Source organism: Delphinapterus leucas, chromosome 19 (assembly GCF_059928025.1).
Source record: "Delphinapterus leucas isolate spDelLeu-1000000601 "Yukka" chromosome 19, BTC_Dleu_Yukka2, whole genome shotgun sequence".
In the NCBI taxonomy this organism is placed as follows: Eukaryota; Metazoa; Chordata; class Mammalia; order Artiodactyla; family Monodontidae; genus Delphinapterus; species Delphinapterus leucas.
Genome location: NC_143147.1, coordinates 49,107,274 through 49,123,276, shown reverse-complemented (window position 1 = coordinate 49,123,276; position 16,003 = coordinate 49,107,274). Strand labels below are relative to the sequence as shown.

At 50.1% G+C, this 16,003-nt stretch overlaps 1 protein-coding gene across 1 annotated transcript in view; it reads left to right on the top strand.

The window, feature by feature from the left end:
* Positions 1-16,003, top strand: part of PLXDC1 (plexin domain containing 1) — a 64,694-nt gene that overhangs the window by 7,755 nt on the left and 40,936 nt on the right. Inside the window, exon 2 of the mRNA XM_022557837.3 lies at positions 815-996. Coding sequence (XP_022413545.2) covers positions 815-996 — 182 coding nt within the window. The remainder of the gene's footprint in view (positions 1-814; positions 997-16,003) is intronic.

The following is a 16,003-nucleotide window of genomic DNA, read 5'->3' as shown; positions in this document are numbered from 1 at the left end:
GAAGGTAGTGATGGGACTAAACAGTGGTCCCCGCTATGGAGACATCTTCAACTGTCACAACCTGGGAGGAGGTGCTACTGGCATCTAGAGGGTAGAGGCCAGGGATGCTGCTAAAAAATCCTGCAATGCATAGGACAGTCCTCCACAACAAAGAATTATCCAGTCCAAAATGTCAGTAGTACCAAGGATGAGAAGCCCTGAACTAAAAGAACTCTGCTCTCTGGCTTCTAGTCCCTGGAAGGTGAGATTATGTGCCACTTGTGGTAGAGAAATAGGGAACTGGTTTGGAATGTTCCAGAGCAATTGTTCTCACCCTTGTGTGCCGTGTAAGGTCCAGGTCTTCTCAAAAGCTCCCTTGGGGGTCATTTAAGGATCCACATGCACAGGCCACACCGCAGACCAATTATATCAGAATCTCTGGGGTGGAACTCAGACAGCAGGAATTTTTAAAACTCCCCAGATGATTCCAGTGAAGTTGAGAATAATCACCCCTTTGGGGGCAGATAAGGGAAACTTATCTCCATCCCTACCTGCTGTATGACCTTCTTTAACCTCTGTGAGCTGCTGATTCCTGTCTGCAAAATGGAGAGCATCATACCTACGGTGGAGGGCTGGAGTGAGGGCTAAAGTGTTTCCTGTGCAAAGTGTGTGGGTGGAGCTCAGTGCATGCTGGGTATCTCCTGCCCTGAATGTCAGTGTCCCCAGAGTCAATGACGGCATGGGAATCAGGGCTTCTGCAGAGTAAGCAGGCTGGTCCCCCTCCAGGGCCTTCACTCTGACTGTCAGGACTCAACTTTCTGTCCCGTTCTCCCAGGTCAGGATGCAGGCCGAGGCTCTGGAGGGGCCGTCCAGGGGACCACCGTGCAGGGCTGGAATCGGAGAGCCCGAGAGATCCCTGGCCAGGTGTCGGAGCCGGACAGGACTCAGCTGAGCCAGGACCTGGGTGGGGGCACCCTGGCCATTGACACACTGCCGGATAACGGGACCAGTGTGGTGGTAAGTGCTGGAGGGACATGGAGCGGGAGGGAATTGGCAGTGGGGGGGCCCCCAGGTGCCCCATGTACACTTGTCAGACACACAAGTGTATCCTTTGGGGTTGGCCCTGGACGTCGGTGTGGAGAGAGGGCTCCCGGGAGAGGGGATGGAAGCGGGGTCAAGCCTGGGTCATAAAATCTTGGCATCTCAGAGCTTCATAGGCTTGCCTACCTCCTTGTGGACCCAGAGAGGTGAAGTGACTTGCTCAAGGATGCACAGCATGTCCACAGGGTTCCTGACACTGGACTCTTCCACTTCTTAGGGCCTCCACTAGAAGCTGAATGAAGGTGGCATTATTAGTCACATCCGGCTGCCAGCTCTGGCCCCACCCCGACCTCATTTCTGCACCATCTACAGACCATGTGGCTCCAGAGGGTTAATGGTACAGAGGCTCTGGTTGCTCAGCCTCCGGGGAGGGCACTCTGAGTGGAGGAAGCAATTAGGGTGATGCTGCAGGAGAAAACGTCCTCTGCCTGGGGCAGTTCTGGGGGTGGCAATGCAGGGAGGAACTGGCCCCTTGTAGAGCTGGCCCTGCTCCCCAGCTGGCTACCTGGGAGGCTCATGGGGGCCTCTGTGTCTGTGGGAGAACCTGTAATCATGTGTGTGTCTGAGGGTTATTGTGTATTATGTACATTTGCCTGTGTGTCTGTCACCATGAGCTGCTGTGTCTGAGAGGAGTGTGTGTGTGTGTGTGTGTGTGTGTGTGTGTGAGAGACCGTGTGAGTGTGAATGTGCCCATGGCTGTGTGTGGAGGCGCGCATGGCTGCCGGTGAAGAGGATGGATTCTCAGGATGCAGAAAAACTATGAAAAGAGAAACAACAAGAGGATGGGCTTCTTGGCATTTCTTTATTTTATGTTTAGTAACTAATTTTTTAAATCCAAGAAGCGCATGCAGTCAAAAAGGCCAAATAGGGCTTCCCTGGTGGCGCAGTGGTTGAGAGTCCGCCTGCGGATGCAGGGGACACGGGTTCGTGCCCGGGTCCGGGAAGATCCCACGTGCCGCGGAGTGGCTGGGCCCGCGCATCTGGAGCCTGTGCTCCGCAATGGGAGAGGCCACAACAGTGAGAGGCCCGCATACAGCAAAAAAAAAAAGGCCAAATAGTGCTAAAATCAGAAAACAAAACACATCAGTCCGCTCCTCTTCTCCGGACCTGCCCACCCCTCTCTCAGAAGGTGTCACTTTGGGCACCTTCTCCTGGAGGTCATCTCCATATTTCTAAGTAATTTTCTTACACTGCTACCTGTCGATAAATCCATTTAGACATTATCTGTTGGTTGCCTGTTGTGTAGATGAAGAGTGCCTTTTATATGCCTTTTATCTACTCCCCCAAGCATGGTTTAACACTCTCAATACAACTGTTAAATCCATATGCTCTGCTTTTTATCGTAATCAGGTAAATATTGTTCACCACTAATCCAATCAGGGTAATATCACTGTTTACTTTCTTGCATCATTTTTGCTTTTCTTGCCCCCAATCCCCACCTACTTTCTTAGTTTTTTGTACTTACCATGGCTATATATTCTTTTTTTTTCTTAATTAATTAATTCTTGGCTGCACTGGGTCTCCGTTGCTGCGTGTGGGCTTTATCTAGTTGCGGCGAGCAGGGGCTACCCTTCGTTGTGGTGTGCGGGCTTCTCATTGCAGTGGCTTCTCTTGTTGCGAAGCACAGGCTCGAGGCATGCGAGCTTCAGTAGTTGTGGCATGCAAGTTTAGTAGCTGTGGCTTGTGGGCTCTAGAGCGCAGGCTCAGTAGTTGTGGCACACAGGCTTAGATGCTCTGCGGCATGTGGGATCTTCCTGGACCAGGGCTCGAACCTGTGTCCCCTGCGTTGGCAGGCGGATTCTTAACCACTGAGCCACCAGGGAAGTCCACTGCTATATATTCTTAAACATCCATTGGCCTTAAATATAATTTTTGGTGTGGTCAAACCTGTCAGTTTTTGTTTTTTTGGGTTTTTTTTTGGAAACCTCTCAGCCATCGTCATCCTTCTCCAACCTGGCCGGGTGCTCTCCTGCCTGCCCACAGCCATCCCGGGACCTCCCTCTCCTTCATCCTGGAACTCCCTTATCTCTCTCCCTGCTGGGCACCCTGTTCTCTTGACCCTGTGTCTTTTCTTTCCCACTTCATTCCCTTGTTTGTTTAGCTTTCTGAGAAAGGTTACAGAAGAGGAGAACTTGCACATCTGAAAATGCCTTTATTTTATCCTCACACTCGATTGATGGTTTGGCTGAATATAGAATTCTATATTAAAAATAATTTTCCTTCCCAAGTTTGCAGGCATCTCACATGGTCTTCTGGCTTCTGATGTCACCATTGAGAGGTCTGATGCACTTATGCCCGATCTCTGTAGATGCCTGCTTTCTCCGCCTCTGGAAGCTTTCAGGGGTGTTCCCTTAACCCCAGCATTCTGAAAGTGCCTGTTTGGGCTCTTTCTCTCTCACTGCACTGGACACTTGATGGACTGTTTCAACCCAGAGACTTATATTCACCAGTTCTGGAAAGTCTTCTTGTTTTATTGCTTTGATCATCTTTTCTCTACGTACTCTCCTCTTTCTACCAGACCCCTCAATTAGATGTCCATCTCGGGGATTGATCCCCAAACTTTCTTCTCTCTTCTGTTTCTGTCCCTTTGCATTTTTTGTTGTCTATTTGTTAGTTTGCTTGTAATTGTTGTCATTGATCCACTTTCTGGGAGATATTCTCAACCTTATTTTCTTAATGTTACCGATTTCTTTTCTACTATCATATTTTTCATTTCCAAGAGCTGTTTATTCTTTTCTGATCATTTCTTAAAAACATACTCTCCCATTGTTCTTGTGTCATGGATGTAATAGCTTCTCTCTCTAAGGATATTTTTAGAATTTTAATATTTTTTCCTGCATCATTTCTTTTCTTCCTCCCTCCCTTCCTCCCTTCCTTCCTTCCTTCCTTCCTTATTTCCTTCCTTCCTTCCTTCCTTCCTTCCTTCCTCCCTTCCTTCCTTCCTTACTCTCTCTCTCTCTCTCTCTCTCTTTCTTTCTTTCCGTTTAATGCAGGGACAGTATACACAGGAGGGCCAGGTGTGGGCAGGGTGAAGGAAGAGAAGACGTTAGGAAAAGCTGCAGCAGGGGGCAGCTAAGACCTCTACACGTGAGCCTGAGCTGGCAGGGAGGGTGGGTCCCCAAAGCAGCAAGAGCTGTGATGCCTCTGCAGGAGGGGTGCTGGACAGGGGCTGTACCAGTGCGGGTGGGAGACGGACCAGGGCCAGCCTGCAGCCTGGTGCGGAGGGAGCAAGGTAATACATTCTCTGAACTCTCTCTCTTTCTGCATCATTTCTGTGACTTATCTTTCCTTTTACCTCGTCCTCAGACATGGCTTGGCCCCATTACTGATCCTGTCTTTTATTTAAAATGTTGATCTTTTGTTCATCATGGATTTTTCTGCATCAGTTTAACTAATTTGATTTAAAAATATATGGCATTAAAATATTCTCTTGATGACTGAGTTTGTAGGTGCCGCTTTTTAAATGTTTTTATTAAAAAAAATTTTATTGGAGTATAGTTGATTTACAATGTTGTGTTAGTTTTAGGTGTACAACATAAGGATTCAGTTATACATATACCTATATTCATTCTTTTTCAGATTCGTTTCCTATATAGGTTATTACAGAATATTGAGTACTATACAGTAGGTCCTTGTTGGTTATCTATTTTATATGTAGTAGTGTGTGTATGTTAATCCCAACCTCCTAATTTATCCCTCCCCTCCACGTTTCCCCTTTGGTCACCATAAACTTGTTTTCGAAATCTGTGAGTCTGTTTCTGTTTTATAAATAAGTTCTTTTTGTTGGTGCCACTTTAAATGTTACACCCGAGGTCAGTGCCGCCCTCGCCTCACCCTAATCCCGGCCCTGAAGTGGAGCCATTCACTTCCCATGCTGCCCTGTCTTCTCCATCCTGCAGAACCAAGGAGCCATGGTGGGATGATGGAATGGAGGGCCAGGGCAGGAGAGGTACCCCAAGTAAGGGAACACTTGGAAACTCACCCTGTCCCCAACCCCCAGCTTTGCTGGGCTACTGGTTAAAGAACTGGTATTTGCTCTGGGCCAGACACCATGGTCAGAGGGCCACGGTCCAGTCTGTGCAGAGAGGCCACTACAGAAGAGAGCCACAGAGACGTGGCCTTCTGGAAGCAATTATCTGTGGGTGTTCAGAAAGGGCAGTGGGGATCGTTAAGAGCCAGTATGGATTCAATAACCCCAGAGCTTAAAAAACAGCTCAGGGCTTCCCTGGTGGCGCAGTGGTTGAGAGTCCGCCTGCCGATGCAGGGGACATGGGTTTGTGCCCCGGTCCAGGAAGATCCCACGTGCCGCGGAGCGGCTGGGCCCGTGAGTCATGGCCGCTGAGCCTGCGCGTCCGGAGCCTGTTGCTCCGCAACGGGAGAGGCCACAACAGTGAGAGGCCCGTGTACCACAAAAAAAAAAACCAGCTCAAATTCTCGGGCTCCACCCTGGACTGATTGTCTGAGAAACACTGGAGCCTGGGAATCTGTTTCTTTAAAAGTCCCCCCATGTGATCCTGATGGCTCTCTAGGTGTGGGAACTTCGGAGCTGTAACATTTCAAACCAATTTTAAAATCGGTTGCCAAATTGAACACTGGAAGCTGAGGCTTTCTCAGGCACCATGTGGCTGGACTTGACCACAAGACTTCCACCATCCTGGGGGCTTTGTGGCCCCCTCAGTAGCCACACATTAAGAGTGCACGTGAAGAAGCAAGGCCACCCTGGCAGGAGGCCCCTCTGACTGCGCTAGGGGTGTCCCCAGCCCTGCCCAGAAGATTGGAGGATCAGACTTCTAGACCAGGCTTCTCCCTTAGCTGGAAGAGAGTTCAGAATGTCAGATTGGGAACCGGAAGGCTTCCTTGGCAGGCTGGTGGATAGCTGGCCTCAGGCCAGATGAAACTATTGGGATAATTAGAAATCCTGGCACTTCCGTTTAGAATAAGGTGGGAGAGATGTGACTTAGCAGCAGTTCGTGAGGAAAAGACTTGGGGCTCCTCACTGCCTGTGGGCTGGGATGAGTCAGGAGTGTGGAGTGGCTGCCAAGGACGGAGGTGGGAAAGCCAGCTGTGTTCATGGAAACCCACGAAAACCCACAGAAACCCAGGGACCACGGTTGGGGCTCTGGGGATCCTGTGGGGTTTTTCTTGTCCTGACCACAGCTGAGGGGTTTGAACCCCCTTTCAAATGGCTTTCTAGAAACCAGAGTAGTCCAACATGGTTGAAGGAGTTTGGGGTATTTAACCTGGTATAGAGAAGCTTCTAGATGTGGCTGTTTCCTAATAGCTGCAGGGCTGTGACTGGGGCAGAGGGAATAGACTATTTTCCTCCACAGCTCATATCCCTTCCTGCCCTGAATTATCTATTTATTTGTTTTTATTGCCTGTCTTTCCCTGAAACCGAGGCACCATGAGACCCAAGACTGTCTTAGCACTCTGTAGCCAGTGCCTGGTGCATGATGGGTGTTCCTCTTTTGAAGGAACAAAGGAAGTAGGGATTTCTCCATCTCCAGAGGCCTTGAAAGACAGGGTTGTTGAAGAGAAGAGGTTGAGCCTGGGGTGAGTTGTTGGACTTAGTGGCCTCAAAGGACCAAACTCTCCCGACTCCCGGGTTCTCACACACATAAGAGAATGTCAGTGCTTATACATGCCATAGATGCCGGAACATGTGTGCACACACTGCGACCCAGGGGGCTCTCGTACCAGAATCCTCAGAGGGGCCTGTGCTCCATTCCTACTCCGCCTTGAACCCATTAGGCCTTGCACTGAGCAGCAGTCAATGGGGCATGGTGACGATCGCCCCCTTCAGCACAGCCAGACCTCCACACCACCTGGGCTGTGTGTTCACCCTCCCCTGGATGGTGGGCCCCCTTGGTCCCTGCAGGTGCCCCGGGAAGGGGCCCAGAGACTGCTGCTTCTCCCGTGTCTCTGGTCAGCGTCTCTGAGAGCTGGGGTCTCTCTGGCCGAAGGAAACCCGATCTTGGCAGCAGAGGGCTGAGCAAGAGGGAAGTGGAAGGAAGGGGACATTTCAGCAAGTTTGATTTGGTCTGTTTCATAAAGTTTTCATGGCTTTCAACGGTTTATCCATATCACAGTCTAATCTCTGCCAACAGGAACCAGGCTTTAGTTCCCTCTGCTCTGGGGCCGTTATCGAGGGGCTTCGGGCCTGGCAGGTAGGCTGCCATCCCCTTTGCCTCCCCCCCGCCCACCCCGGAGCCCCATCATCTCCCTTCTTTGTTCCTCAGTCCACCCTCCTGGCCCCAGCTTCCCTTCTGGCCCAGCTCCCTCACCTCAGCCCCTCTGCCCAGCCCCCATCCCAGGCCTTCTCTGGCCCAGGCCCCTCTGACCATCTTCCCTTCTCGCCCCTCTGGCCCAACTCCATCTTCCTAGTCCCTTCTGCCCAGCACTTCCTGCCTGGCGACCTCGCCACAATGCTCCTTCTAACTCAGACCCTCTTGCTTTGGAGGCCTTAAGGCATCCAGGCTGCGCTCCCAGGATGAGCTGGCAGGCCCCTGGTCAGAGCCATCTCCTTGGATTTTATTCCCACGCTCACTCTACCACCACATCCCTGTGGAAATAGGATTCTTGTCCGGACTTAAGCTTTCCAGAGATTTTTCCACCAAGACCAATCCTGAGGCCCTGGGGACACTGGAAATTTTGTGGGCGAGGGAGGGATTGGGGAGAGCCATAGTGCTAAGTTAGAAATCTGGGAAGAACCACAGTTTATTCTGCAAGAGGCTGAAGGGGGATGTCTTCAAGGCTGGGGATTTCCAAATCCAAATTAAAGGTTTTCTTGGTTCTGTGGTTCATGTCTGGGTCACAGTTTGGGAGGAACCAAGTTTAAGAGCAGTCAGATTTGGAGGTTCACACCCTAATAGAACAGGTTCACACCCTAATAGAAAATTCTGACTCCCCTCCTCTTACCCCAGTCTTCCTCCTGGCCCAGCTTCCCTGAATTCCTCTCCTCTCTGGCCCAAGCAAAACTTCCCAGCTCATCCAACCACCATGGCAGGCCCAGGAATGCTGAGGGACCACACAGTGGGATAGGAACTACATCATCCAAGACAGTTGGGCAGCGAGAGGAACAAGTGAGTGCAATACCCTCCTGGTTTCTACGCCCTCCCAAAGGAGGCAGTTCCCAAAAGGAGACCGTCAGAAGGGCCTAGGAGAGACGGGACAGACAGACTTGTAGCATCGACACATGAAGAGCCCCCGGCGCTGCTCATGGAAGAACCCGGCCATGGCAGTGCGGGCGCTGAGGGGAAAGGATGAGGTGATGAGGCTGTTAGGGGAAGACTTCTGGGGGTTGAGGGTGAGATGGGTGGAGGGAAAGTCGTGAGCTGAATTTTGAAGCGACAGACGATAAGAGATTTTGTGAGAAGAATGGGTGTCCAGGGAGGTGGGAGGTGGAGTCCAGACATCCAGTCTTCAGCACTGTGGAAAGGGTCCCGCAGTCTTGGCCTTCCATCTGGCACGTACCAGCTGCTGACCTTGGGCTGGACACTTAAACCCTCAGTTAATGAACCTGGCGTTTCAAGCCCCTACTAGCTTCAGATTTCCCAAATAGGGGAGGGTAGGTACTGATCTTCCTGGGTTGAGACTCGAGAGCAAAATGCGAGGCAAGTGATCGGTTCTCAGTCCCGGTGGTCTCCTTTGCCCGGCTCGGTAAGAGTGCCACAGCGCCCTCTGCTGGCTGCTCAGGCCCAGGCGGTCTGTCTCCCACGCAGGTCCCTTTGGTTGACCTTTTCCTTTTCCTTCCGCAGGCTGGTTGGTTGGTTGGTTGATTTTCTTTCTTGTTGAGGTGAGAGTCACGTAACAAAAAATTAACCATTTTAAAGTGAAGTGTATTTAATATACCCACAATGTTGTGCAACCATCACCTCTATCGAGTTCCAAAACATTTTCACCACCTCAAAAGGAAATCTTGGACCTTTTAGGCTGTTGCACCCCATCCCTCACCCCCTTCAGTCCCCGGTTATCACCAATCTGTGTTCTATTTCTATGAATTTACCTGTTCTGGATAGTTCATATATAAATGAAATATCATATATGATCTTTTGTGTCTGGTTTCTTTCACCTGGCATAATGTTTTCAAGGCTCATCCATTTTATGGCTGAATAATATTTTCCATTATACGGATATACCACAGCTATGTTCATCTATTCATTTGTTGATAGACATTTGGTTCTTGTGAATAGTGCTACTGTGAATATGTGTATGTGTATGTGTTTGAGTACCTATTTTCAGCTCTTTGGGGGTATACCTAGGAGTGGAATTGCTGACTCGGAGGAACTGCCAAACTTTTTTCCACAGTGACTGAAACATATTACATTCCCACCAGCAATGTATGAGGGTTCCCATTTTGCCACATCCTTGCCAACACTTGTTATTTTCCTTTTTTTTTTTTTTTTTTAAATTATAGCATCCTGGTGGATGTGAGCTGGTATCTCATTGTGGTTTTGCTTTGTAGTTCCCTTAATCACTAATGATGTTGAGCATCTTTTCATGTGCTTGTCGGCCATTTGTATATCTTCTTTGGAGAAATGTCTACTTAAGTCCTTTGCCCATTTAAAAAATTGGGCTGTTTGTCTTGGGAAAATTTCTTTCTTTCTTTTTTTTTTATAATTTTTTTTCCCTTATTTTTTTGCCTGCGTCGGGTCTTAGTTGCAGCATACGGCATCTTCCTTCGTTGAGGCGTGCGGGATCTTCGTTGAGGCGCTCAGGCTTCTCCCTAGTTGTGGTGCATGGGTTAGTTGCCCCGCAGCATGTGGGATCTTAGTTCCCGACCAGGGATTGAACCCTCATCCCCTGCATTGGAAGGTGGATTCTTTACCACCGGACTACCAGGGAAGTCCCAGGAAATTTTCTTTTCTTTCTTTTTAAATTTTTTGCCCACACCACGCTGCTTGCAGGATCTTAGTTCCCCGACCAGGTGTCAAACGCGTGCCTCCTTACAGTGGAAGCATGGCGTCCTAACTACTAGACCGCCAGGGAATTCCCTTGTCTTGGGAAAATTTCTTAACCCCTCTGAGCTCATTTCTTCATTGTCAAATGGAGAAGCTATATTGCCTAAGTGTACTTGCAAAGGTGTCATACAGTAATCGACATAAAGGCGCCCAGGGTTGGAAATGATAAACATTAGCTGACTCTGAATTAGGCTCTGGTCAAGGTGACCAACCATCTCGGTTTTCCCAGGATGGTCCTGATTTTGGCACTGAACCCCTCAGTCTCGAGTACATCGGGACAGTTGGTCACCTTGCTCTGGTCCCAAGATGGTAGATAGTGTGTATCTTTGCCATATCGTCACTCTAAACCTCAGTTTCCTCATCTGTAAAGTGGGACTGACAATGCCTCATAGCGTTGTGATAAAAATCGGTTGAACTAACTGGTTGAAAAGTTAAACAGAAAGGTCTCGGAAAAAAAAAAAAGGGTAGTGCTTTTTCCCCCAGATCTTCGCTGGAAGTACAAAAATGGGATCCCAGCAACAAAAGAGGATTTCCTGGCCTTGAAGCTTCAGGGGCTACCCTTCATATCCTCGCGACTCCTCAACGTATGGTGGGAGCTTGTTAGAAATGCAGGTCAGGCCCCTCAGACCTGCAGCATCAGAATCTAATTCCCAGGTGATTTGTATGCACATTAACGTTTGAGAAGTTCTGCTTTATATCCGAGGCTTTGAAGCAGAGGCAATAATCCGGGACATGGAAAATGTATCAACAAATTTATCACAGTAGTATTTAAAAATAGGAAAATAGAGCATAAAAACTGGAAACTACCTAAGTGCCCAGCAGAAAGGAAAAAGTTAATAAAATTGTGGGTTTTCTTCTGAGTAGACAGCCATGAACGCCTTTACAAATGATGGTTAAAAGACCATATTCAACATCAAAAACTGCTTCAGATATCATGAAACATGACAGAAGCAGTCCACACAACTGGATAGTCGGCAGGATTATAACCACGTGAAATTACCTTCATATGAAAAAGACTAGAAGGACATATGGCAGAACAGGACAAGGTGAGAGATGGGGGAGGCCTGCTTTTGTTTTTCCTTATTTCCTAATTCTCTGTGGTTATATGATATATATTGATGCTATCAGAATCTCTGGTTGACTGATATCCTCCAAAAGCCCACATGTAGAATCAGTGTCAGGATAAGATGCTTCTTTCCTTTCCATGAAGCGTGAGGGGTATTAAAAAATGCTTTGTCCAGAAAGCCAGCTCACACCCTCTTTCCAAGCCTGGTCCAAATCCCCACTTCCAGGACCTTCTCAGGTCAGCCTCACCCACCCTGACACCTCTTTACCCCAGGCCCTCAGCACCATGCAAACACCCCTTTGTCTAGGCTGGGTCCCTTCCTTCCCGGGTTAGTCCAGGGGACCTGTTCTCCGCACTTCTGTGATGACAAGTGTTCCAGGTGGTTTATTTCAGCCTGAGGCGTAAATACCTCCAGAGGGTAGATGGAGGTCATCATGTGGATGAATGAGGAAGGGAACTAAAGGAGCCCTCCCTGAACGCTGGCCTCACTCTGTGGCCGTATATTTCATCCACCCAACTACCCCAGGAGGCAGGTGTTTCTAATACTATCTGGGAACAGAGAGGTGAAGTGCTTGCCCAAGGTTGCACAGCTAGTGAGTGGCAGAGCCAGGACAAGAACCCAGGTCTTTCTGTCCTTGGAGTCCTCAGAAACAAAAATGAGTGATGCGTTGGTCCAGACAGAGGATGCTTCTTAACCAGCACTCTTCAAGGTTTACTGTGCAAAATAATCCCCTACGAAGCTTGTTCAAATGCGGATTTTGATCCAGCAGGTTTCGGGTTGGGCCCTGGATTCTGCATTTCTGCCGAGCTCCCAGGTGATGCTGATGCTGCTGGTCTCTGGGCCAGACTTTGAGTAGCAGGGATCTAGGAAACATTCCTACTGGCCTTGTAAAGCCTCCTAGAACGGTGGAGGCGGGGAATAGGATGCCCGTTCCCCCAGTATTCCCCTCAGCATGTCCTGGGTTGGATTCAGCTTCCTGGCATGGCATTCTAACCAGCATGGCTGGCCAGACCTCTCCAATAGGCCCTGCAGGATGCCCTTGGTTGCTTGCCCCGGCATTTCCACTTGCCAGTTGGCTGGCAGGTGATGGGCTGATGGTGACAGCTTAGCCAGAGTTCCTGTCCAGAAACGTCTTGAGCCCAGCCAAGGTAAATGCTGCCCTGCTGTCAGAAATGAAGCGCCTGGCAGGCTCTGGGCATGAATAATTGAGGCAGAAAAGACATTGTAACAGCAGGTGCTGAAGAGGGGGCTGGGGATGGTTTTGAGGAGGCAGCCTCCACAATCAAGACCTTTCCTGGAAAGGTCCAACAGAATCATGCTAATAGCTCCCACTTTTCAAACACCTACTGCGGACCAGGCACTGGGCTAAGAGCTTTATGTTGCTATGTTTTGTCTAATCCTTTCAAGAGCTCTGCAAGACAGGTTACTGATGAGGGAACTAATGCTCAGAGAGGAGAGGGATGTTTTGCACCAACTATTATGTAGTGGAGCTAGTTTTTGAACTTGGGTCTGCTAACTCCACAGCCCCTGCCCTTGATCCTAAAGCAGTGGTTTTCAAGTTGCACTCCACGGAACCCTAAGGGTTCCCAGAGGTGCTTCATGGGCTGCTGTAGGATGGAGGGTGGTGGGGAAGGAAGTAGCACAGCAGGCTGGGCTCCAGGCCCTTCTCTTTCCTTCCCCCCGAGTGGCCTTACTTTGATGTGATTTATGTATTGCTCCTCCATGGAAGTTTAATTGGAAGAAAGGATTTCATGGTCAAAAATGTTTGAAAGCCACATCATGCTGCCTACCAAAATGAATGTGGTTTATCGACTGGGGTTTCTTGCAGGCATTTCAAGGAAACATAGTTCCCTTTGGCGGACTTGCCAAATGGTCTGGCTCGTGCTAAGCTCCCTGACCCTCTGTAATGTCAGGTCACCCCATCTCAGCTTCTAGCCTCCAGTCCACAGTGCCTGGAGGGCTGCCCTCTGGGTTATCAGGACTGCCCCACAGACAGCAGGTCAGATGCGGTGACATCTGTGAATTGGGTGAATTCCTCAGGCAAGTTCACTGCCAGGCGCGGCCTCGAAATCCTTTTCAAGAGACATATCTGTATGGAATATGTGAAGAAGGCTTCGGATTGACTGGGCTTAGGATACAGTTTCAGCTGTTGTAAAAAATGGCCAACTGACAAGGTACTTAGACGTGAAGGAGGTTTATTCCTCTCTCACATGTAATAGTGTGAGCATAAGTAAGCAGGAGTTGATGTAGTGTCTCTATGGTGTTAGGGAGCCAGCTTCCCTCTACAACATGTGCCTCGCATGTTGTGGTCCAAAATGGGTGCTTCTGCTCCTACCATCACATTTGCATCCCAAACAATGAGAACTGGGCAAGGTGAGAGTCCCCCAGTTCCTACTGAGGACAGTCATTCTTCTCATCTTCCACTGGCCAGACATAGTCATGTCTCCTAGCTGTAAGGAGGGCTGGGAAACGTAGTCTAGCTCGGTGCCCACGTGCCTAACTAAAGCTGGAAGATTCTGCTACTGAAGGAAGAAGGGGAGAGTGGTTATTGGGAGACAGTTATCAGTCTCTGCTGTGTGTGGACTTCGCCTTCAAAACTGCGGGTGCCGGTGGCAGCATGATCAGGGACGTGCAGTGGCAGACGGGAAGCGCCCCCAAGGTTGTTGAATTCCAAGCCACCACCAAGTCAAGAAGCCAGTGGTGATTGACTTTGTAGAAGAAAAACCATGGTGGCTAGTGTGTTGCCAGGGAAAAATTCTCCCAGAAATTTGGTTTCTCATTTCTCTCTTCCCATGCAGATTCTCACTGTCTGTGCTGGTGAAGGACTATCTGTGGTATCCCTGGAGGTACTTCCTCTGATCACCCCGTGAGAAAGACTCATTAGGGCTCTTTCGGTTCCAAGAAGCCATGCCAGCTGTCTCAGGGGACAGATTTATAGAGAGGGTGCAGAGACCTGTCACGGGATCGAAGGGCTGGAGATGAAGGACAGCCTGACCTCAGGGACCTGGAAAGCTGTCAGGAACCAGGGCTGCTTTCTCTGTCTTTTGACACCCTCCTCAATTCTGTCTCTTTATTACTCACCCAGCATTTATTTATTATAAATTTATTTATTTATTTTTGGCTGCATTGGGTCTTCGTTGCTGCGCGTGGGCTTTCTCTAGTTGCAGCAAGCGGGGGTGGTGGCTGCTCTTCGATGGGGTGCATGGGCTTCTCGTTGTGGTGGCTTCTCTTGTTGCGGAGCACAGGCTCTAGGCATGCAGGCTTCAGTAGTTGTGGCTTGTGGGCTCTAGAGTGCAGGCTCAGTAGATGTAGCGCATGGGCTTAGTTGCTCTGTGGTATGTGGGATCTTCCCGGACCAGGGCTCGAACCCGTGTCCCCTGTATTGGCAGGCGGATTTTTAACCACTGTGCCACCAGGGAAGACCCCAGCATATACTTATTGAAGCCGGATGTGAGGGCTGGCTTCCTTCTCGTTTCTGTGGACCAGCAGTCACACTCAGGACAAGGCCCTGATGACACCAGAGGCCCCGTGTTCCACACTTGCTGCCCTGCTGGACTCTCAGTCACATGATCGAGTTTGAGGAGGTGGAGCCAGGGTTTCCTTCCATGGCCTGAGAGCATCTCCCGTGTTAGCTTCGCTTCCTCGGAGAAGTGAAGGTAACACTTCCTCCTTTTTCCTCCTCCTTCCCTCCCTCCCTGCTTCCTTCCTTCATCCTTTGACAGAGAACTGTTTTTCTATCCCCTTCCCTGCATCCCAAACTCCTCCTACTCTGCCCCACTTGGGACAGGAATACAGCCCAACTGACATGCTTCAAGCCTCAAGTGCAGCAATTCAGGTCTTCTGACTGGAAGGACCTCCTAAGGTGATGATACGGGCATTTCAGGAAAAGAAGACGGGGAGTTGGAGGTGCATTCCTTTGGGCAGGATGTCCCAGCTATGGGAATGATTTCCAGGGACTTGGATTCCCAGAGGAGGCAGCTGCTTCCTTCACACATGGCTTTTGTGTCACCTGCCATCAGTGCTGGGGGAGGATGCTGTCCTTATTGGCGTCACACCGCACATTCTCAGCACAGTCTCCGGCACCATCAGCCGTGGGGTCCTGGTGATTGCGCTCATTCAACGAGCAGATCCCTAATACCTACCATGTGCCAGGTGCCAGCCCTGTGCTGGGAAGGTGCTAGGGGTGAGGAGGGGATTGGGACACGGTCCCTGAACTCTGTGCTCCAGAAAGGATCCACTCTGGTTCTTCTGATGTGAGACGTTTTAACTAATCACTAATAAGCAGCCCAAGTCGCCTTCCAGTGGGGCGGTCACTTGAAGACCCGAGAAGCAGTGGACAGAGGAGAAGTCACTGCCTTTGAGTGAGACTGACCTGGTTTCAGAGAGTTATGTGGGCCTCGGTTTCCCCACTTATAAAATGGGACTCATTGTAGCACTCATCTCCCAGGGTTGTCACGCACAACGGTCGCAGATCTGCAAAGGCCAACTTCCCTTCTCTCCCATTTTCCCAAGCACCTCCCCCCCCAACCCCTGAGGGCTTCGTTCTTCACCCTGCCGAGGAGTGACCCCAGCTCCAAGTTGTCCCCTCCTCTCTAAGCTGCAGTTTGGCCTCACCCATCACCATGAAGCCTCCCTAGGCCGGGGCTTGGAATAGATACCGCTCCCGGCTTCACTGTCCTGGGGATAATCAGTCACCCCGTGCCGGGAGAGGTGGTCTGTTGGGGCCTGTTGGGGACCTGTGGCCAATTCTGCATGGCGCTGCCCCCTGAGGCAGTCCCTCCCCTGGCAGGCCAGCTGCACCTGGTACTTTTGAGGCCAGAAGCAGAGCCTCAGCCTCACCCACCTGGCCTGAGCAGGGGACCCATAGGTATGGAGGCCCGTGCTCACCCGGGGATC